General features: G+C 42.4%; 1 protein-coding gene across 7 annotated transcripts in view; it reads right to left on the bottom strand.

Moving 5' to 3' along the window:
- Window positions 1-23,478, bottom strand: part of TMCC1 (transmembrane and coiled-coil domain family 1) — a 108,782-nt gene that overhangs the window by 9,649 nt on the left and 75,655 nt on the right. For 4 of the 7 annotated variants that reach the window (XM_028719278.2, XM_028719279.2, XM_028719282.2 and 1 more), the window contains one exon: window positions 4,025-4,956. In XM_028719278.2, coding sequence (XP_028575111.1) covers window positions 4,025-4,956 — 932 coding nt within the window. Of the gene's footprint in view, window positions 1-4,024; window positions 4,957-5,923; window positions 6,051-16,253; window positions 16,332-19,824; window positions 19,946-23,478 lie in introns of those variants that run through there. The other 3 variants (XM_028719285.2, XM_028719280.2, XM_028719281.2) reach the window with 3 other exon arrangements.

The raw sequence follows: 23,478 nt of genomic DNA, 5'->3' as shown, positions 1-23,478 counted from the left end.
ACACACATTTAAGTTCTTTTGAGCTCAATGGGGCTTACTGCTGAGTAGGTAATTCATGTGCTGCAACTCCCTTAACATTCTGAATTTTAACTGACATTTTTGCAGTACTCTGGGTGTTTACTGCCTCGGTTCCGCAGCATACGTAGATATTTGCCTATGATCTAATAGTTGGGGGTGATTTTAATTTGCTGCAGTGCAAATTAAAATCCCCTTCAGTGCTGCCTCTGAAGGGGTGCCCAATTTTCTCTTGGGCATCCAGTGCTCCCTTTAGATGTCACAGCACTGCTATGGGAAGCTCCTGCACCACCGCCTTAACATCTAGAGGACACCCAAGATGTAAATTGATTGGAATATGCCATAACAATTTTAAAAAGCTGATTGTCTTGATCTTGCAGTAAGAGGTCTCAAACCCAGCATTTTACTTGAATCGTAGAATGTGGAGTTGGAAGGGACCATGAGGGTCATCTAGTCCAACCCCCTGTAAAACAGGAATCATTTTGCCTAACTTGGGGCTCGAATCCATGACCCGGAGATTAAGAGTCTCATGCTCTTACTGACGGAGCTAGACATCTTCTGTTTGACGTAGCAAATGCACACCTTTGTATACAAAATAAAAATAAAAATCGTCTGTGTGGTACAGGATGTGCCTGTATATTTTGTGGTTAGCATAAGTACCCACTGTTCTAAAGCTCCACATAATATGCATCACTTTTTACATCATGATTTCAAATTGAGACTATAAGAGAAGTCTCCAAAACAAAGTTCTGCATATCACAAGCCAGCAAAGCACCAAATGACTGGTCTCAAGGCTATCTTGGTAGACTAGAATTAAACAGCAACAGAAAGGAGATCAAAGGGATTAAACTTGTAAAAACTGAAATACAAATGCAGCACAACACACTAATTGAACTTCTAAGATGATCCCATGAAGACTGGCAGTCTGTGAGTGAACCGAGTGCATCTAAGCTATCTAAAGTCATTTTTCGCTCTGTAAAGAAAGCTTCAGGCATAAATTGTAACAAGAGAGACTCAGTAGAAACTGATGACAGCACATAAAGTCCTGTTTTATCAAGTAAACATCAGCTATATTCTCAAAGCTATTAAGCAACAGGCTATTTTGGAGTTTGGTCTCACTGATAAAGGATCGATTGCAAAAAGAACAGGCATGCAGACAGAGCTGGATTACCAAAGAGGGAAGTAAAAGGAGTGGCTAATCAGTCTGGACTATGAGGCCACATCAACTGCCCAATGGACAGGAGGCACAGCTTCTGCCAAGGCTTCTAATAACTTCTGACACTACAGCACAGGGCAGAAGTGACTTGCGGAAATCATATTGTCATCAAAAAATGCTGGCCGGGTGGAATGGGAGGGGGGAATCAGCAGATGAGACAGCTCTAGCAGCACCAAGTCTCAGCGAACAAAGGCAACTACAATACCATCAGCAAGAAGGCAGGCTGCAGACAAACAGGGAATGATAAATAAACTACATGCAACGCCAACTACTCTAATTAGAGCAGGAATCGCTAACACGGTGTCCCCTAACGATCACAGGACTCTAATTCCCATCAGCCCCAGCTAGCATGACCAACGGACAGGAAACTAAGGTCGAACCATCTATGAAGGTTACCACACTGGCTACCACTGCATTAGAGAAATAAAATTTTGTACAGGAAACGGAACCCTTTGGTGCAACCCCCTGACTTTCATACTGGGGTCATTTTTAAACACAAGAACGGAGAAATGCCTGCCTTGAACTCCCATACCGATTCTACCTATGGCCTTCAGCAAACTACCATATGCTTTCTTGGCATCAGTTATCACTTCACCAAGGCCAAGGGAGAGCCCCATCTTTTGGGTGTCTTAAAGTGGATTTTACTAATCCCTCAGCAAGGAACCTTACACAGTAAAAAAAGCAACGAGAGTTAACGAATAAAGCTTTTGACACAATGCTCTTTGTTTTATCTTTAATGGCAGTAACAGCTACAAAAGCTGCCAGAAAGGGAACTTCCACACTACTGAGGGGAAGAGGGGAGACAGCATGATTTTAGCTTTATAGTAAAGGAGTGCAATTAACCTCCTTTCTGTTAGGAAACATAACTATTTATATAAGCAACTTTTCCTTATAAACAGAGGATGGCAGCCAGGCATCTGCCAAAACTCTGTCTAGCTATAGAATCTTCCTGACAGAGGGGCTCTACACACACACACACACACACACACACACACACACACACACAGAACTCAGACGTGTGACTGACATAGGAAGTTGCCTTATACGGAATCAGACTATCTAGCTCAGTATTGACTGGCAGTGGGTCAGACTGGGGTCTCTCCCAGTCATATCCCGAAATGCTGGGGGCTGAAGCTGGGACTTTCTGCATGTAAAAGAGGTGCTCTATCACCAAGCCTAGGCCCTTCTTACCATTTTATGGCACATAGGAGATAGTATATATTTGACAACAAGTGTGCTTTTCCCCCTCCTTGCAGCTTAATGCTACAGATATCAACTATAAACTGAACTAGTTTAACACATAAAAACATAAAGAATAGCAGAGAGGGGTTGGAGATCTTACAGCATTAGAAAATTACAATTCTCAAGGTTGGGGGCTATGGTGCTTACACCAGTTTGAGAAATTTGGTGTAGATGTACGTTACAACAACCAAATGCAATGTGAGTGTTTAAAAATCATGAATACATTCCCTCACCCTAGGGGAAAAAAGAGTCTAGTCATAGGAACATCTGAAAAAAACATCTGGGAAAGGCCCACAGCTAGTGGAAGAGAACACAGATTGCATGCAGGAAACTGTGGCTTTAATTAGTAGCATTACTAGTTAAGATCACCTTAAGTAGCAGGATTAGGAAAGACTTGAGATCCTATGAGCCACTTCTGGGAACAGGTAACAATGGCCTAATGAGTGTATACCAAGATGTCTAAAAGCTAGTTTCATGTGATATAGAAGGGTGATGAGGAAGAACTCTTGGGATAATGTTGTTATTTTGCAATCATTTAAACATCTCTATCTTGATTGCTTAAGGATAATGATATTTTAACACTATCTTTAAACCCAATGAAGCAGATATAACCTCAAAGTTACAAATACAACAAAGGGAATAAAAAATATACACTCTGTGCTTCATTGTCTGCAAATGGCAAAAAAGCAGTCAAAACCAATTAGTGCTGCCTAAAGGTATATCATATCCTAAGACACATATGCCAAATTATACAGTAAGTTATTTTATTCAATAATAAAACACGGCCCGCTCATGCTTGCTCTAAGGCTGAACAAATACTATCAGCATAATATTGTATAATTAGGGCCCTCCCAATTTCAATATGGAATCATGGACCAACAAATCCAAATATCTGACTTATTATTTTTTTTAATATGTAACTCAAGGTACAACTTTTTGGAGGCAACAAAAGAACAGCAACTACCAATATCATAATAATAGACAGGGTGAAGTATTCTCCAAGATTTGGTGGCCCTGAAGGTATCACAAACCTTTAGAGAAGCATAGCACTGAAGCCTGCAAAGTGCATTTTGTTAAGTGTTGGGTGACTACAAGACCAGTATTACAACTACTGCACTGGCTCACAGCTTCCAGAGTAAAGTCCTAGCTTTGGCCTTTACTTTTTTTTCACAGCCATAGAACATTCTTGCTCCTAGAACCCTCTGCCTTCCACCCTCTCCCTCTATGTAGATCATCGGAAAAGGTTGGGCTCAAAAAATCCCTCATCCAACAGGATGAGGATTTTGAGATGGGCAGGGAACTGTAGCACAGGGCTACTTTGGTTTCTAAAACTGGGACTCAGAATGTGTGTGCTGTGAAAAGTAGCAAGCTGAAAGAGGTGAAGGTCTGGAAGAAGAAACCTGCACATGTAGAAGGGGACAATTGTGTGTGTGTATATATATTACGGGTGCTGCCTGATACCTGTGAGACTATTAGTGCTGAATGAATGCATGCATCTAGGTGTGCTTTAACATCAGTAGTATCAGTGAAAAGTTAGACTGAAATTCTCACCGGTATCTTTCTTCCTGCAGAGCCTGCATTATCAAGGAATAATCCCTCTGATAGTGAACCTTAAGGTTCTCAAAAGATTCCTCCAGCCGTCCTTGCATCTCTCTGATCTCTTGAATCTCATGCAGTATTGCATCAAACCCTGAGCTCTGCATATCCAGAGTGTTCGTTTTGGAGCTTGGTGCTCCCACAGGGATCCCTGTGGTGCTGTTGGCCCCCACAGAGCCTGATGTGGCACTGGAGCAATCGTCCTCGCTGCCATATTTTGGGCTTGACTGAAAATTATGAACACCTAGAGTTTTTCCCCCAGTCCCATCTTCTTGACCTTCTTCCAAGGAGTCCTTCAGATTAGCAATATTGTCTGCACTCCCAAACCTGTTCCTAATGAGTGAGGCAATCTCCCGGGGTTTGGAGACGACAGCTCCTGCTGCCGAATGGGTTGCTTGGGAGAAACTGGAAAGTCCACCCTTAACACTGTCTACCACTCCTTCGCTGAAGCCGGTGACCTTTGCACCCACATCTTTCAACCCCTGGTGCATATCCCTCAATACATCTTTGGGCTGTCGAGGGATACCATTCTGTTCGATCTCTCGCAGCTTCCGATGGTAGTGCTCTAGCTTCTTCTGCAACTGGAGGATTGTCTGGGCTGACTTCTGGTTCTTCTTCTCAAATACCTGCTTGATGCGGGCACTCTGTTGCTTGTCCGCATTATTGGCCAGTTTTAGGTATTCAGCCACATTGTCATCCCGAGCTGTTTGCTCTATTTTGATCTGCTCAGTCAACTTCAGTATTTTTTGTTGCAGGTGGGTGATGGCCACTTTTGTGCGCTGAGGATCTGGCGTTCCATCAATGGAATCTGCGTTGATGCTGCACTCTGTGCTGGAGGCCACTGCACTGGATGTTTGCGCTAGACTGCTTACATCTAATCGCTCAATCTGGGGAAAGAATAAGAAAGTAAACATTACAAACTGTTTTAATATCATGCAGCCTCCACTCAAAATGCACTTTGCTTCATCTATGAAGCAAACATATATTTATTTTATTATTATCTTGTTTCTTTAGGTATTGTTCTTCAATGTTCAGGTGAAACCTCTAAATCAGTGAGAAGAATACCAGCAAGCCTCTCCAGTTTTTGGAGAACTTAAAAGGATGAGGGTCAAGAAATTTCATCCAGACGCTAGCTTCAATAAAGTGAAGAGCAAAGGAGTTAACTGTGCTGGGTCATATGTATTATCCTGTACAACAGAGATACTTCCAAAAGCTCTATATTTCCAGCATACATAGCAAGCACAGTAATAGTATGTATAGCAAATAAACCTTTTAAGTAAATTCAGTCTCTTATTGTGTGACTGTGTGTTCATGCTTCCTTTCCACATACGATCCTGGGCCAGCACAGATCCCAATCTGTTGTAAACCACTTTGTGAAACTTTGTTTGAAAAGCAGCCTATAATTTTTTTAAAAAATTAAAAAATACAGTTGGAATGTGAGGGCCACATCCCCCAGAACAGGAGTATGCTTGTGCAAATGGTTGAATAGGTGAGCATCCGAAGTAAGGTTCATTCAACACTATGAGGTACCAATATCATGACTGTATCTAAACTTCCAGGATGATTCACCTTCGTTCTCATGTACCCACCCGAGTCTGAAATCTACATCAATTTACTGAGCACAAAAATTCCATAGCAGCCAGAGATGCTGAAACTCTCCCAAACAAAATATACTGGTATGTAGCCAAGCCTCAAAAGTGTCTACAATGGGAAAAGTCACATGGAAATGAAATTAGCATTTAACTTTCTCAACATATTGCCTACTCTTATTAAGTAAACCCTTAATAAAAACTTAACTACAATTGTTTTTTTCTTTTTAACGGGAAAGAAAGGATCCCCCTTTCTCTAACCTACCTTGGCTTTTCTGAGCCGCAATAGCTGTTCCCAGTGCATGACTTGAACAAAGGAGCAACATGCCTACAATAGCTCTGCTGAAAGCTATTCTACACTCACTCGCTGCATGCAGTAAAATGAAGTCTTAAGGAAGGTGGCTTAATACAGAAACCAATGAATCATTTAATTACTCAGCAGCTCCTCCCCAAACAGGGAAGGCATTAGTTCATGAAAAATAACAGCATGACATCATGTGAGCTGTGGACTCTTAACACACAGGCGCTCTCTCTCTCTCTCTCTCTCTCTCTCTCTCTCTTTCTTTAAAAGCAGTCCAGAGAAAACAAAGGAAGCTGTAAAGACTTGCCAGCAGATGAAACATGATTCCGCCCTACCTACCACACATAGTTGAGAACCAATGCAAAGGGTAAGTTGGAGCCAAAAGGTGTCATCTGAGGTGGAAGGCACCCAAGGAGGAAGGGGCAATCTTTAAACCACACCAACCTTCACAGTGTCTTCTGCCAATGGAGCAAGTTAAGCTATTTAAACAAAATTAAGAATAGAATGGTTTAAGAGTGACTTGACCCAGTATTAAAATAAATTCAAGAGGTGTAGACATTGAAAGCACTATAGGATTTGGGGGGGGGGGTATTAGTAATCCCCTCCATTAAAAATGGAAGGAAGTTAAATATGTACACATTTATGTTCCACAACTCTGAGGGGTCACAACCCTTAACTACTGACTGCATGTCCCATTAGCAGCAATCACCAGGGGGTGATGTGGGTAGGAAAAATAAACTGCACTATGCCTACTATAGATAAAGGCTGTCCAAGTGCTATAAAAGGTAAAGGGACCCCTGACCATTAGGTCCAGTCATGACCGACTCTGGGGTTGCGGCGCTCATCTCGCTTTATTGGCCGAGGGAGCCGGCGTACAGCTTCCGGGTCATGTGGCCAGCATGACTAAAGCCGCTTCTGGCGAACCAGAGGAGTGCATGGAAATGCCATTTACCTTTCCGCCAGAGCTGTACCTATTTATCTACTTGCACTTTTGACATGCTTTCGAACTGCGAGGTTGGCAGGAGCAGGGACCGAGCAACGGGAGCTCAACCCATCGTGGGGATTCGAACCGCCAACCTTCTGATTGGCAAGTCCTAGGCTCTGTGGTTTAACCCACAGCACCACCCGCATCCCACAAGTGCTGTAGATAAGGCTTAAATTAAGATGTACCAAAATAAGGCACTCTCTTGGGCAAGGCTTATCTACAAACACACACACACACACACACACACACACACACACACACACACACACACCTACTGCAATGAGTACTTGCTCCTGGACCTTGAGTTTTCTTTGCAGTTTGCAAACTTGACATAGGCCAGCAAATTTCATTTTACATGTAGCTTCTGTGTGTGCTATCAGACTTTACTCTTTTTAATGCCCTCTTCTGTTAAATCTTTGGCTGGGAAGCTGAAATCAATTTAAAAAAAACTTTAGACCAGGTGATACTAGGAACCTTAGTTAGCCCTTTAACTGAAACTCTCAGCTAGTGGGTAAATATTAATCTTACTTTTTGACAAAACTGAATTGCTTCCTGAAAGTGGAGCTCTCCAAGTGTAAACAGTTTTATTGCTCAGGAAAAGCAATGAATGATCTCAGTTCCTCAACTGAGCGCATGGCACACTAGACACTTACAAGGGTTACACATACGGTGAGGGGGAAAAGTATTTGATCCCCTGCTAAATTTGCCCGTTTGCCCTCTGACGAAGAAATGACCAGTCCATAATTTTAATGGTAGGTTTACTGTAGCTGTGAGAGACAGAATAACAACAGGAAAAACCCCAGAAACCCAGAAGACAAAAGTCAGAGATTGATGTGAATGCAAAGAATAAAGCTGGTTTTAAAAGGGTTTTAGATAGCCATTGATAGTCTTGTTCTCGATAACTATTGTCATGCTACAATGGCCATGTATCAGAGGTGGTACCCCACTCAAATTCAGTGGGGAATGTTCCGTTGCGTTCATGTTCCTGCATGCATCTGGTTCCCATAGGCCAAAGGTTTTCAACCTTTTTAGGTTCACGGCTCCCTTGACCAACTACCTTCTTTCTTCGGTACCCCTGTGAGGCTCAGGAGCCCAATTATGTCACCCCTTGCCTGCAGAGCTGGCAGCCCCTCACCCCTTTTTGACCACCCTCCCTTGTGGAGTGTTCCCTCAGCCTCCTCTCTTCTACCCTCTCCTTGGGAGTCCTCTGAGCAGCCGCAGCTGCCACCACTGGTCTCTGAGCTCCACCGCCCCCTGCCCCAAAGAGAGGTACCTCCTCACACTGCCACACAGAGGTCTGGGAAGCCCCCCTGGCCAGACCCAGAGGCACCATTTGCCTGGGGAGCTTGTAGCCAGTGCTGCTGCCACAAACATCTGTGCAAGCCTTTGGGAGGCAGAGACGCAATAGGGCATCAGAGGGAGGGAGGGAAAGAAAGAGGGACAGAGGTCAGTGTTGGCCATGGCACCCCTGACCACGATTTAGGGTACCCCAGAATGCCACGGCACACTGGTTGAAAACCACTGCCACCGGTTGGCCACTGTGGCTACAGAATATAGGACTAGGTGGCCCTTTGGTGTGATCCAGCAGGGCTTATGATCGTAAGTGGCTTTTTGTCTGAATCACTTATTTCTGAAGGTGTGTTTGAAATTTCTCATGAGAAGTAGCAATCGACACTATAATTAGTCTGACAATGTGCTACTCCTTACAGTTTCAGGGTTTTTTTTCCAGAAACTGTGCACAGAGTGGCAAATAAGAAAATGAAGTTTCTCTATGCATGTGCACCTGTTGACCCATCTATACAAATAGCAAGTGCTTTCAGATTTCAGAAAACTGGGTCAAGAGCAGTGTTGTGTCTTTATCCAGGGAGTAACTGCCTTGGATTGCTGTCATAGTGTATGGCTATATAGTAAGTTGCATTGCCAAACTTGGCTCTTAACCACTAGCTAATAACTATTTACGTTGAACTTACCAGTTGTATTTCATTTTACAGCTTTGATAATTGTAAGTTCATTCAAATAACCCTTATTTCAACTATAGGGCAGGTTTCAGAGACAAGTGAGGGAAGGTGATGGAGGTATTCTAACTCTGTTGAACTCCCAAAAGGTGTTATCTGGCATGTGATAAGCTTTGACTTTTAAAGCAGGGCTCCGAAAAAAGACATGCACATTCCAAATCTAGTTGAAAGAGTTTAGTGATTGTTAAAGGGGAGGCCCTACTTCTTCCAGTCACTGTGATTTTCTCTTTGGAATTTTGAGGACAGCCCTGCTGGAAGATCTTAATAGGCAGCCGCATCACACAAGGAGGGAGGAGGAGTCTTTGAACCATGCAGGTATGTAGGGCTTTAGTAGTCAATAAGCACCTTGAATTGGGCTTGGACACAAACTGACAGTCAGTGTAAACACTGTAATGTAGGTTGTAGATGGGCGTACACACAAAGCCTTATCAGTTACATTCTGCATCACTTGAATTTTCTGGACCATTTTCTAGGGCAGCCCTTGAGGAACACAGCTTTGAACATGTCTTACCATGGAACAGTGGCAAACCAAGTTTAAGGAATCTCTGGCCCACGTGCCTAGTTAGGCCCATAAGGCCTCACCCTTTTGCCTCACAAGGCATTTTGGCCAAGCCACCTCCACCTGCCCTACACCTGACATCAGAAATAGGCATGCAAAGACCTGGCTCAAGCCAATAGGGAGTTTGCAGGCACACCTACAAAGCCCTAATGATCATCTGATTAGTGCTGATCACTGATACTTTGCCTGCATCGTTTGATTTCACGTGGGCAAAATAGGGTCACCTCACATCATTGTGACATCAGGTGAATGACAGGCTCCACCAACCTGCCAAACATGGTTCACAGGGCTTGGGGAAAATAATAATCTGGATTACCGGCCAGAAACAATACAGACTAAAACGCATCCCTGATTAACTGAGCAGCACACTTTTAAAAAAATGTTTATTATTATAGTAACTGCAGACTGGAGGCACCATTTATTCAAAGCAGTTTTCTTAAATCCTAGCAGATAAGAGGAAGTGTTAACATTATTGGCTGTGCGTTTCTTGATGGATTTAGCTACTAGCTGTACCCAGAGTGTGTGAGGGATGGGGCACGCGAGTCTTGCCTGGCTGCTGAGCGCTTACCCAGCAGGGCGGGGGGAAAGGGACTGATGGCGGGGGGTGGCAACCCCCTCAATATTGTGGGGGGCTGAGCCCTGTGCCCCAAAATATTGAAGTGGCTGAAGCCCCCTCTGCCCCATATACTTGGTGCCGTCGTGTTGGAAGAACAAGAAGCATATGTATTTGGGCCCAGAGAAGAGCAGTGATGAGTTTGCCCTGTACCCAGACAGAGCAGGAGTAAGGTGATGCCTTCATACAGCAGCAAGAGTAGCCAACCTTCACCAAGGCCTGAAGATTCCCTTTGAAATCCTGCAGATGACCTAGATGTTCTCTGATCCATATATAATGGGTGTATTTGTTGTATAGCTGGTTTTTAAACACATAAATTATAAAAGAATGTTTCTCATAGGATGTAGTGGTCACTTTAAAAGAGGGACAGTTTTATGGAATCCTTTTGTAGAATAAAAGGCGAAGGGGCCTTCTTGGTGCTCGCCCCCGCTTTGTGAAACACCCTCCCGTCTGATGGAAAGGAAATAAACAACTACCGTATTTTTCGCCCTATAGGACGCACTTTCCCCCCTCCAAAAATGAAGGGGAAATGTGTGTGCATCCTATGGGGCGAATGCAGGCTTTCGCTGAAGCCTGGAGAGCGAGAGGGGTCGGTGCGTACCGACCCCTCTCGCTCTCCAGGCTTCAGGAGAGCCCCAGCGCCAGCCCCACAAGGTCGGGGGACAGAGGGAGGCGGAACGCCGCCATCCCGCTGTCTCCCGAAGTGGTTTGGAGGCTGACGGCGGGGAGACCCCGCCGCCAGCCCCGCAAGCTCCGGGGACAGTGGGGAGGCGCAGCATGTCTTCCCGCTGTCCCCGTACCTGATCTGAAGGCGGGCGGCGGGGAGAAGAGCGCTTCTCCCCGCTGCCTGCCCCGCAAGCTCCGGGGACAGCTGGGAGGCGCAGCGTGTCTTCCCGCTGTCCCCGGACCTGGTCTGAAGGCGGGCGGCGGGGAGAAGAGCGCTTCTTAATCTTAATTACCAAAACTTGCATGACAGATTTTACTGATGCTTTAAAGGAAAAAATCCATTTCCCTAATTATGGGTAAATTACATTTCTTCTGGCTCTGTTAAAACAAAAAATATGTAGTGCTGCTGAGTTGTAGTTTAAAATTTTGTTGCTTTTTGTTGATTGCAAGGATGATTATTTGCCCAGAAAAGCACCCTAAACATATTTTTGATAAATAAGTAAATAATAAAACAAACTGGGATATTTTTTCTGCACCAGATAGCTTATAACCCAGTGCTGTTTTGAGGCACATTCCACCTTGAGTGATCATGTTTATAGGTCTGCTTGTTAGAAGAAAGCTCTGCAGTTATTATCCATTAGTATGTCTGGAAATGAAACAGAAATTGGATGGCTTTCTGTCATGGGTTATTTAGTTGTGTTTCCTACATCGCAGGAGGTTGAACCACATGACCCTTTGGATCCCTTCCAATTCTATGATTCTATGAATTCTGCACTTTCACAATTGTAATTTAACTACATGTTGTCTATCCAGTGTTTAGAGAGACCCAAAATCCAAGCCCTGTATAAGAACTTACATGATTCATGATGAGTACACAGAGTTGAGTGTCAGTAAAGTAAATGTCCTAACTTGACATGCAACCGAGAGAAATCACTAAAAACTATGACTGACTGCATCAGGTCCTCAAAAGACGCCTGAATGAGCTAGCCAACAGCTATTCTGCACCATGTGGATTATTGTTCAGTATCTCCACTGGAAATTATTGGTGCCCTGCTACGATGCATACATATAATTCCGCTGACAACTCCTCTCATCTGACATCATCCTTAACATAACACTGTTTACTCAGCATGCTGGCAAGTTCTTATCACTGTTTTGGTATTGATTACAGCAAGCTGGCGTTTCTATTAGCAGGTCTTATCTGAACATTTAAAACTGCTGTTAAAAAGTGATTTTTAAAACAGCACCTGCACATTAATGCTAAGGTTCATAGAAGAAGAATATAGTAACCACAACTTAAATGACTGAACTCTTAGATCGAACTATAAGTATCGGTCAAGATTGCTTGAATGCAAGGAAGGCTCTATGTGGGGAACCAAGCAGTGTGTGTGTCTGTGTGTGTGTGCGCGTGCGCGCCAAACACTCCTGAAAATGCCCCTAACTCTCCCTGTTGGTGGCTTATTTTCAGTATTTTGAGATCAGCTGGAGGAAAATAGGTTAATAATGACCTGAGAGGATAATGGCAGGAAGCAACAGATCAGTGGCAGTTGATATGCTTTACATCAGGGTTGAGGAGCCTCTGTCAGCCTGAGGGCCACATTCCCTTCTGGCCAACCTTTCAAGGGCCACAGGCAAGAGTGGGGCAACACTGAATGTTAATTCTAACTCTGTACAGTAGGCTAGTTTCTACACACACACTCATCAGTGTTAGAAACTCAAAATATATAAGCTAATCGCCAAATGGCACCTTAAACCTAGGTTACAGTTGCCACAATGGAATGTCTAATCACCATTGTTATTACTATTAGAATTATTATTCATTTCATTTCTATACCACTTTATTATTTTAAAGGGGGAAAAACTCAATGTGGTTTACACTGGGAATGGACAGACAAGTCCCAGGCCCCTGTGGGACGGTGTGAGAAGGCACCTCTCTTTGGGGCAGGGGGGTGCAGCTCAGAGATCAGGAGTGGCAGCTGCAGCTGCCCAGAAGACTCCCAAGGAGATGGGAGAAGAGAGGAGGCTGAGGGAACACTCCACAAAGGAGGGTGTTCCAGAAAAGGTGAGAGGCTGCCAGCTCTGCAGGCAAGGGGTGACATAATTGGGCTCCTGAACCCCACAGGGGTGCCAGAGGAAGAATGTAGTTGGTCAAGGGACCTGTGGACTCAAAAAGGTTGAAAACCTCTGTTCTAGGGCATTCCTTTCTCTCAGGACAGTCATATCTCATTAATGTGAATGGGATCAACAAATTACCTAGCTGTACCACTAACTATAACCTTATAACCCTTGTGACTGGACCAGCCTTTTGCACAGGGCTAAGCCTCTTTTCCTCAGCTGGGATAGTCTGGCCTCAGTTGTCCATGCACCTTGGAACCTGCATGTTGAGGCCTTGTTGGTTGTTCCACTACTGGTGACAGACTCATTAGTGTTGACTCATGACAGGGCCTTCTCAGTGGTGGTTCTCCCTTTGTGGAAAGCCCTCCTTGGTGAGATACATCTTTCATTGGCTTGCAGGAGGAATATCAAAACATTATTTTGTTTACCCCAGGCACCTGATGCTTGATACTGTCACTGGTAACTCTGAAATCATTGGCTGAGAATGTCACTTATTTTAGAATGCTTTAATGATATGCTGTTGACTGCCCTAGGCACCTTTAGAGGGATATAGATGGAAGAACTAATAATAGCAGCAATAGTAGTAATACCAAAGTTTCTTCATTCCAGCAATTTTCACAGGTGGCTAGACTAAAAGCTGTCTGTGATCCAAACATAACTGATTTTATAAGCCTAGGTCATATGACACAAAACGAGAAACACTAGCAAAGCTTAATGTTTTGTTTAAGCAATTCTCTTACTAGCTTGCTGTTAAACGCAAGAAGCATTTTAAGATGCAACTGGTGTGCAATAGGATTCATGCCCTGGTAGAAACATGTAGTTCAAAAATTCTACAAAAGACACAGATAAATGAAGGCAGATGGGTAACTAGCTGTGTAATAATCCTGTTAAGAATGCTCTAATTAAAGGAACAGTGACTCATCGTGATTCATCACACAGTCCAACTGCAAGGGCCTAACCCAGTGGGAATCCAGAGTCAAAACATGGTGCACATGGACTGTGTGGCTTGTATAAGGAACTCCAGTTCTGAATTACTAAATCTGCTGCTTAGAGACTATTAGCACCACTTCTGTCATCTGTTAATGAAGTGGATCTGGGCAGCTTAATGCTGAAAATATTGTTATATGCCACCCTATCTTTGAGCTGTGTGAGATTCCAGAGGTACCAGGCACACTTTAACCCAGGGGGACACAGACTCTGGTGTCTTTATGATGTATGGTTTATTTACACACATATATAATCTGAAGCCTACAGTGGAAGGACCACAGCCTTCCTCCCCCAGAAGTTTCTGTCTCTCTCATAGACACAGCAGCACCCTTGCCTTTTTCAGAGAATGGTTGTATCCCACATGTTCTAACCCAAGATCAGGTCTTTTGTAACACAGAGAGAGGCCCCCCTATCTGCATTCTCACACTTAGTTCTTTGATGATTAGTTCTGCTAACGGCTCACTACTCCCAGGCTATTACCTCAAACAAGCTTTTACAGGGGTTGATTGCCTAGGATTAAAGGGGGTGCCAGAAACACAATTTGGGAAGTTTTCCGAGGTTCATTAACTCTTCACATGCTAATTGCAGGGGCTTTGAAGTGGGTCTTACATGTTCATACAGACTTATCTGAAGACAGAAGGATCTGTCATCCTGTTTTAACATACCAGTTCTAAAGTCTAACACTGATTAAACCCAGGCATTAAGCCTCCCACCAAAAGACCTGGTCTAGGGTTAGCAAGGTTATTAATATTAAGATACCAGCAGTTAAATGCTTATTTCTATTGGCAGAGACTGGTAAAAATATGCAAGTATTTAAAAATGCAGCTGATACAATACAGCAATAAATTATTTGATTCATTCCTCCTACTTCCATCCTTTCACTTCAGTAGACAATGAGTAGACGCTACCTCACCTTTAAAGTTAAGATTATTTCCTGTTATTATTGTAGGCCAGCTCAAACATGTTATGAAATTTGCAAACGAACAGTGACTAAATAAATATTAATAGGATGACAAAGTTTACGACACCAGACACACATACACTCACATGTGTGGCACAAACTTCCTGCAGATTTAATAGATTCTAACTGACATCTCCACAAACAGCAAAGATTAAAAAAGGAGGGCCTACAGTGATATCCACCTAATTCTCTAGCACTTTATCGCTTCACTTAATCAGTAAATATGGAAGAAGCAGAAGTATATGTGTGTGAACATCAGGGAGGTGTTAAGAGATTGTTTCCCCTGCAGGTGCAGTGAGGAATGTTACTTCTGCTGCCACAAGGCCTTAACCTCAGAGCACAAACCTTGGCCCCTCAGTCTAACTGCTCCACATTCACTTTGTGGTGACAAGGTGTCCCAATAAAAGCAGGGGCTCTGCATAGGGCAGAGCAACCTCTTTTCCAGGACTATAGAGAGCAATAAAGTTCCTGGCAGATCCTCAAGAGTAAAGATCCTCATCTCCCCTTTTTCTAGTTCACAGAAAGGACAATTGATCTTGTTTAATAGAAGACACTCTCTACCCAAAATATAAACAAACCAAGCCAATGGAATGGTGCTTTTTCCTGCTTGAATATTCTGCAGCCATTTCTACCATGTATTTATTGTAACCAAATGCTCTGGGCTCATATTACTAGAGTGCCCATTCCACATACGAATAAGAATGAAGAGGGAATTTCTTGGGGCAACTATCTTTTAACATGAAGTTATCAAAGTGTAATGTAAACATTTTATCTGCATACCAAACTTGAGGGATAACAGAGGTATTAATAACTTAATAAGCATGTGCCTCTCATACTTCCACCATTTACTGAAACGCAGATGCATAGAAAACCTGGGATTTTCCACATTTGTTTCTATTCATGTTGGAATATGATGCTTGATGTGGCAGCTTATAAAAACCTAAAAAGATGGCAAGTTTATTTCTGAAGATCACTGGTTTAATGATAAGGGCATGTGCCCATACAGGCTGCTTTTTCCAACACCAAGGATGATTCTGCAATATGTTCAGGCTTCCCATGAAATGCACATTGTACAACTGAAAAGCAAAGCAAGCATTTGCATCAAAATATGTGGCTGACCTAGGCAGCTATGTGACACATCAATTTTACTAATATTACTCCTCATAAAGAATGTGCCATTTATATTCAAGATTAACACTCACTCAGACGGGAGCTCTTACGCTTCCAAGCTTCTTAACTGCAGATGTTAAAAATGACTCAAGGATTATAAAAAGCCAAGCCAGCAAGGGAGGGGGGAGGAGCATATCTAAGAATATTGCTTATTAATGAGCCACTGGAGTTGTAAACAGAGCAGCCAAATCAGACGCAGCAATGCTTTTCTGCAGGATCTCACCTTGCCAGGTTCACTGAAATGATTTTCACAGCACACACAGGTACAGCAACACCACATAAACATTGCCGCATGGCCCGTCTGCAACGCCCTGCTCAGTGCTAGGTACTGCTAGGACTGTCGCCCAGACCAACTACTCTGCTCCCTACATCTGTGAGACTGAAAGAGCTCTGGGCACTTGCTGTATAAACAGACCATTTGCCAAAACAAGCAGCCCTGTGTGCTCCACTATCACTGATGCAAATGAATAGTTACACTGAGCTCAAGCATGGTATATGCTTTTCCTTCAGCAGAGAACATTTAAAAAAATGCAAGCTCACCGTCACTTAAATTTAAAGCTACAGAGCACACAACTGTTATGCCCATTACAGCTCCAGGTCAATTACAATTCACTTTCCTTATATATGCTTCTCTGCCCCTGGGTGTTGGAAGTAACTTATGCTAGCTACCCAGGCCTTTGGCTCCTCCTCCCACACCAAGTTTACAAGCTCTGCAATGCCTTGGAGCCAGGGTGAATAGGTGTATAGGACCTGGATACAAGGACAGTTAGAGGGGAAAGCTTTCGAGTGGTTTTGAGCCAGATAACAACTTTGCCGTAGGAAAAGCAAAACAGAAACACCAGAAAAACCAAAGCATAACAAACTTCATCAAGGCTGGCATTAATTAGAGTGAGGAACAACGTGGGTATATTTTTCAACTCAATGCAGATCTTTCAAGGGGCATCAAAGATGTTTATTCCCAACTAATCAATGAGATCTCAGGAGAAATTCATCCACATAACCCAGTCAACTAATTTAATGTACCCCTGCTCCCCTGCAGTGGTAAACTGGATCTTTGCACCTGACTAAGGGCAAGAGTGGAATGCAAAATAGAGGACACTGTTGTTGGTACAAGTGGTAGAGAAGTTTTGAATGCAGAAATGCAACTTAAGAGTTTTACAACTTGCTCATTGTTCCTTCATTGGAAACATCACATCATATTGTGATATGTGATTGAGCTTTCCCAATAGAGATGCCAGATTAAGACACTGTTCCAATACTATGCATGATGTTCGGTTGTGAAATCAGTAGAATGTAGTTTTATGATTTTGTGGGTTTTTTATGGAATTTATTGTTAGCCACCCTGATATCCTTGAGGGAGGACAGAATATGAATTATTTTAAAAAATAAAAAGCTAACTAAGGTAACTTGGGTAGAGACTCCAACTTTTCAGATCATCTGACATTGCCACTGTAGAAAAAACAACTTTCCATTATGAACACTGCTGCCGTAAAACAGTCTGGACATGAGCTGGATCTAGATTTACCAATCTAGAGGTGGGAAGGAGATTTCCTATTGTTCTCTCTTCCCCCTACAGACCCCAGTACCGCCTTCTACATTGTCCAGGACAGTTTCCCCTCCTTCTGAAGCAGATTTTCAGGAGAACAGACAAAAAACATCTCCCCTCTGCCCCTTCCAGCAGGAGATCCAGCCTTGCACCTGTGTAGTCAAGCTCCTGATATCTTTAACCTGGCAGAGACTTATCTCAAAACATTGGGAAGGAACTCAACATGCTCATTTTATAAGATAACTCATATAGTAGGCAACACCAACTTGGAAGAAGTTCATTCCTGTTCTAATGAGATTCATTGTCTGATACAGAGTGACCCACGAAGACTCTCAAAGAGATACTGTAACTGTCTACATTGCACACTGGGACAATTGAGACATCACAACAAAGTATGGTTTATCATTATGAAAGGGAGCCAAAAGGAATCTAAGGCTTGCATGTGCTCCCTCACATACACACTCCTGCAAAGCTATAAAGAGGAGACTGGAAGGTTTGGCTTCCAGTTTTGATTAACTGCAGCTTGTTTCATCCAAACCTGACAAACTGGTTACTCTTAGCCATGTTTTGTTGAAACAAACCAGCTCCATAACCCACAAACTACACTACAATAATTAAGGTCAACCAGTTTATCAGGTTTAGATGAAACAACAAGCTGCAGTCAATAATAATAATTATAAAAAAAAACAACTAGAGCAAAAGCTTCCAATCTCCTTCTCTTAGATAAGCTGGAAACCTGCAAGCGCAAAACTTGTTGGATGCTCATAACACCTGCAGTTAACCAAGGCTCCTTTCCAAGTCTGTTTGGAACCAAGAAGTTTAGACAAATGAGGAAGGAGCAGTGTGATGTCCTTGCCAAAACAATGCTAGCAGAATAAGTACTCTAAGATTTAAAGTTGATAGATGCTCTCAGAGCAGACATGGTGAACATTTCTATGGATTTCTCTCCAGGGATGCATTGGGATTGGTTGAACATGACACAAGTATAACGTGTGTGTGTGTGTGTGTGTGTGTGTGTGTGTGTGTGTGTGTGTGTAGGCCAGCTAAAGAAAATACTGCATTCCAAAGCACTGGCAGAATAATTCAGAAATGGAAGAATAGATTCGTCAATGAATTTGGTGAGCTGAGGATTCTTTCTCACGTACAGGACAATAACATGTAGAGCTTCCTCAAGCTTGATGGGGACAGATTCTGTTGCTTATTCCTCTCAGTTGGGTGCAAGGTGCGGGGGAGAGAAGAGTGTGGAAATTGTTATATTGGAACTCAAAACCTTTATCCAGCAAATTCATATATATGATTATCCAGGTACTTATAAACCACATTTATCTATAACAAAGAATACAAATATTTCAGTGGTACATGAAAGTACACTAGCAGTCTAAAAACTGATCATATTTCTATACATTGAAGACTGCATATTAATCTCAACATAAGTTCTGGGCTGAATTGGTTTTGCCTGTTTTCAACACAGCCCCCGCTGCCAACAAACAAGAACCCCTCTTATAAAACCTATTTCAACTGAGATCATAGCTGGATGGTGGAAGGGGCGGGGGGGGGGAGGGGAATAGCATGCATACCTATGGCCAACAATGCAGCCTTCAGGTCACTAAAAGAATATTTGTTTTAAAAAAATCCCTCTTAGTTATTATCCTTAAATAGTTCAGTTATTGTAGTTTGGTTTCCAATATATTAGAGAATGTTACTCCAAATGAAAGGATTTCTCTGTATAAGCCAGTTTTCATGCAGTGCACTTGTGTGCATACATAAAAGTGTATAACTATTTGTGGAATGCATGGCCCTTCAAAAGGCAGCTTGTTATGTAACTGGGGAAAAGCACTATGAATGGAAGAAAACAGCAGTACGGGTAGGGGGAATGATATGCATGACTGTTTCTTTATATATTGTTGCAACGAACAAACACCCAGAAGAGGAGAGAAAAAGGGGATACTAAATTTCAAAATGTGAACAACAGGCAGAAGTCAGCTAAAATATTTTTATAAGTTCATTTTATGCAAAACATTGATTCCCGGGGTAGCCCTCCAGATGGTGTTGGATTACATTTTTCCAGCTAGTATGGCTGAAGGCATACTGTACACACTGGCTACCTCTGATTTGTCTATAATAAAGACAAGTTAAGATCAAGGGGATGTAATTGAAGGATGAGATTATATGTAATATTCAGAATCAGACAGAAGAATATCCCTATAGAGGGTAACCATATTTTACTGCACTGGCAGATAAAACACACTTGTCTCCCAAATGCCTTCCAATGCATGTGCAGATGGGGGTTCACCCATCACCATTTGCCACTGGACCAGGCCCTCTCAGAGGTCCAGAGAGGCCCATGCAACTTCCAGCTTTTGAGGCCCCTAGCCATAATAAAAACAAACAAACGACAACACATGAAAACCATATAAGGCACCTAAAAAGCATGGAACATCATTTTTATTTAAAAAAATAAAATAATAAGAAATGTTTTGTAGTCTTTTTCTTTGCAAAAACACTAATCATTGAGGAAAATTTAGCTTACATACACTGTCACAGTCTACATTAAACATTGCAACTTTTTTCTAAACTAAGAGGTCCCAAATGCGGGTTTTTTCTCTCATAGGGAAGTTGCTCCATCTCCTTAATTATTTGAGTTGCCTTTTTATTTAAGAGCAATTGTATGTTCCAGCAGCCTTGAGGGTTTTCAACGCAAAATCCGTTTCCCAACTCCTTTATGCTGCAAATGTCTGGCACAATGGGGACCTGCCTAAGCTAGACGGCTTTCAGGCAAAAATTTTACGATCTCTGCTACAGGTCCCTAACTGCGTCCCCAACTCCATACTTCTGTTAGAATCTGGTGTATGCCCAATCTCAACTAAAGCATGGTGGACTGCCCTAAAACATTGGCTCAGGATTTCAGTGTTTGATCTAGGGGAGAGTTTGTATCAACATTTGACCAATGAGGAGTTTGTCAGCAAATGGCAGAAAACCATGGCTAGATCTTTTTTACCTGGGTCATGAAGGCGCCCTAAAGACACTAAAGCAAAGATTATGGGATAATACACATAGTGACTTGCGATCTCGATCACACGCAGTCTGTAGTCCATTGGCTGTAGGAGTAGAATATGGGCATGTCTTTAAAAGTTAACACCTTACATTAGAAACTTTACAGCACCAAATTATCGAAGGTTATTCACTAAAGCCAGACTAAACGTCTTTCCTTCTGCAGTGTTGGATGGCATGTTGAGAGGAGTTCCCTACCAGGACAGACTTTGCTCGTGTGCCCAAGACATCGATTCTATAAAACATATTTTGCTGCACTGTGTGAAATACGAGCAAGCCAGGGTTGAACTGATATTGCCCTTGCTGGTACCTTTCCTGGGAAATTCAGAGGCTCACTATGTGAGGTTCCTATTGGAAGACCAGACAAATGCTAGAAAATTAGCAGTGGCGAAGTTTTTATCGGTGGTTGCAAGACCCAATGATAACTATCTCTAACTCTGAACAAAATACTAAATTTTATCACCAAAGGTGAGAGCTGAGTGCAGCGTGGGGACCAAAGGTGGACAAACTGCCCCAAAGGAGCACCACATGTCCCCCACCAAAGTTAGTACTCCTTCCCTAACACCCTATACACCCCAAACAAGGAGCAGATATCAGGATATCAGGAAACCCTAGTAATTTCTCAGACAAAAGTAGTCACATCTCTTCTTGAAATTTCATCAAGATGACAATTACATTATCTGCTTTGCTTGCCACTCTCTATGAGCAGGAGATGAACTCAACCTGCATGATACAAGTTGTTTATTAACCAAATCGGTTTCTTACAGTTCCAGGGAGAATACCAGAATCTTGAGACACCCGAAAGAACAGCGGATTTATTGCAATGAAAGCTTTTATCTAAGTCTGGTATCTTTACAATGTGACTTTTTTTCTTTTTACCATAGACTGGCATGTATATACCTTTGGAATCTTTCATTGTGAAAAGTTCCAGGAAATACATTTCGCAGGCCAGACCTTGAAGTCTTCAGGCTTTTCTTACCTGGGACCTCTCTTTAGGCCAAACACACATTTGTGGGCATATTTCTTAATAGTATACCATATGTTTGCATGGTCTTATTGTTCATCCATGACAGATGGCCATCCAACCTCTGCTTAGAAACCTCCAATGAAGGAGAGTCCACCACCTTCCAAGGGAGTCCATTCTACAATCAAACTGATTTTACCGTCAAGCTGGGGCCCAACCCAAAATTTGGATACAGGACCACTGAATGTGTGGACTAGGTGTCATGGTTTACATGAGAAAATCATAGAATCATAGAGTTGGAATAGACCACAAGGGCCATCGAGTCCAATCCCCTGCCAAGCAGGAAAAGAACCAAGGATATCTGTGGGAGGCAAGGCTCTTCGGCTGAGATACCATGTTATCGAAAATCAAGTATTTTTTATAACCTTAATGTAATTAATCTGCTTTAAACACTTATTGCCTTCAGGGGTTCAAAAGTGTAGATAATAGAGATCTGCTTCACAGCAAGCATGCTAACAACATTATTTTTCATTTATTAGTCATAGTTCATCATATGAACTCTGAATACAAGTTAAGACATCTAGCATAATAAAAAATATACACTTGGTTAAGTACTTCTACTTCTGTCACATGTTCTGGAAACAAAGGCAACAGTTTGTATATTTCCTTAGCCAAGAAGATATGTCAGTAGTTTCTACAGCATGTTGAACACACACACACACACACACACACACACACACACACACGACAAAAGCAATATTTAAACTGAACCTTAATTTCCCACAAGATTACAAGATAAAATGGGATTTATGGAACCCCAAGTTCACCTCTGAATGGCAAATACATCTATGCCAATTTACAAAACATGCCTGTTTTGCACAACTATACATTCAATATGATCAGTTGTGGATTAATTTTTGCTTATCTTTTACAAACAAAAATTAGCTTACAATATAAAAAGGTAGTAATTAGGATGAATTACTTTCAAGTAAATCATTGGCAGATTTACTATTTCTAGCTATACAGCTAGAGTTGACAGCTATGAAACTACATAGAGAAAGAAAAGACTTCTAACATAGGAGAATTTCATTTCTGGTTCAGGGAACCCTGTCAATGGTTCAGCTGGGTTTCTTCACTCAAGTCCTCACCAGTTTACCTACAAACAGGAAGCTTGCCTCATAAGTACACAGTTATACTGATTTATTCAGAATGTGAAATGCTTACTTACCGTCTACATTTGCTAATCGGCTTGCAACCCAGGCTAGACCTCTTACACCTAGAGTCTTGATGCTTAAACCCTGGTGTCACTTAGGTTGAAAGAGAACTTAAGAAAACAGGACTCTTGCCACAACAGAATAGTCTAGCCTACTATACTACAGAGCATGTAAACCCGTAGCAATGGAGGCAAGGTTAATGGCAGGACCTCTGATGAGCTTCACATGAACTTATTTAAATAAGCTAATAACTGAGAGATAATTTTTTAAAAATTCCAACTGCTCCCCAGCACCTGAAGTCTTTAATGATACCAAACATTGGTTCAGTGCTGTTTAATTGTGTGGTGTGGTTTGCCACCCTCATAGCAGTAGAGATGTCTACTAATCAGAAGGATCTCTGTTTGACACAGAACCACTCAAACAAAGTCTGTTTCAGCACGTATACTAGCAAAAGCTAGAGAACACACTGGGTAACACATATATTTCAATCAATATTTAATTTATTCCAGTTTGGTAACCTAACATTCCTAGCCCAGTCTGCATGCATATCAGGGTTTATTGCAGACACTAGACTTTGTCCAATGGATATATGCATTAGTACTGTTCCTGCTAGAGAACTGAAACAAAGGAGATATTTTAGTGTGATGGATTGTAGGACTGGGAGTTCTTGCCC

Source organism: Podarcis muralis, chromosome 2, assembly GCF_964188315.1.
Source record: "Podarcis muralis chromosome 2, rPodMur119.hap1.1, whole genome shotgun sequence".
In the NCBI taxonomy this organism is placed as follows: domain Eukaryota; kingdom Metazoa; phylum Chordata; class Lepidosauria; order Squamata; family Lacertidae; genus Podarcis; species Podarcis muralis.
The sequence above is the reverse complement of the archived record's forward strand: the minus strand, read 5'-3'. Positions and strand labels throughout refer to the sequence as shown.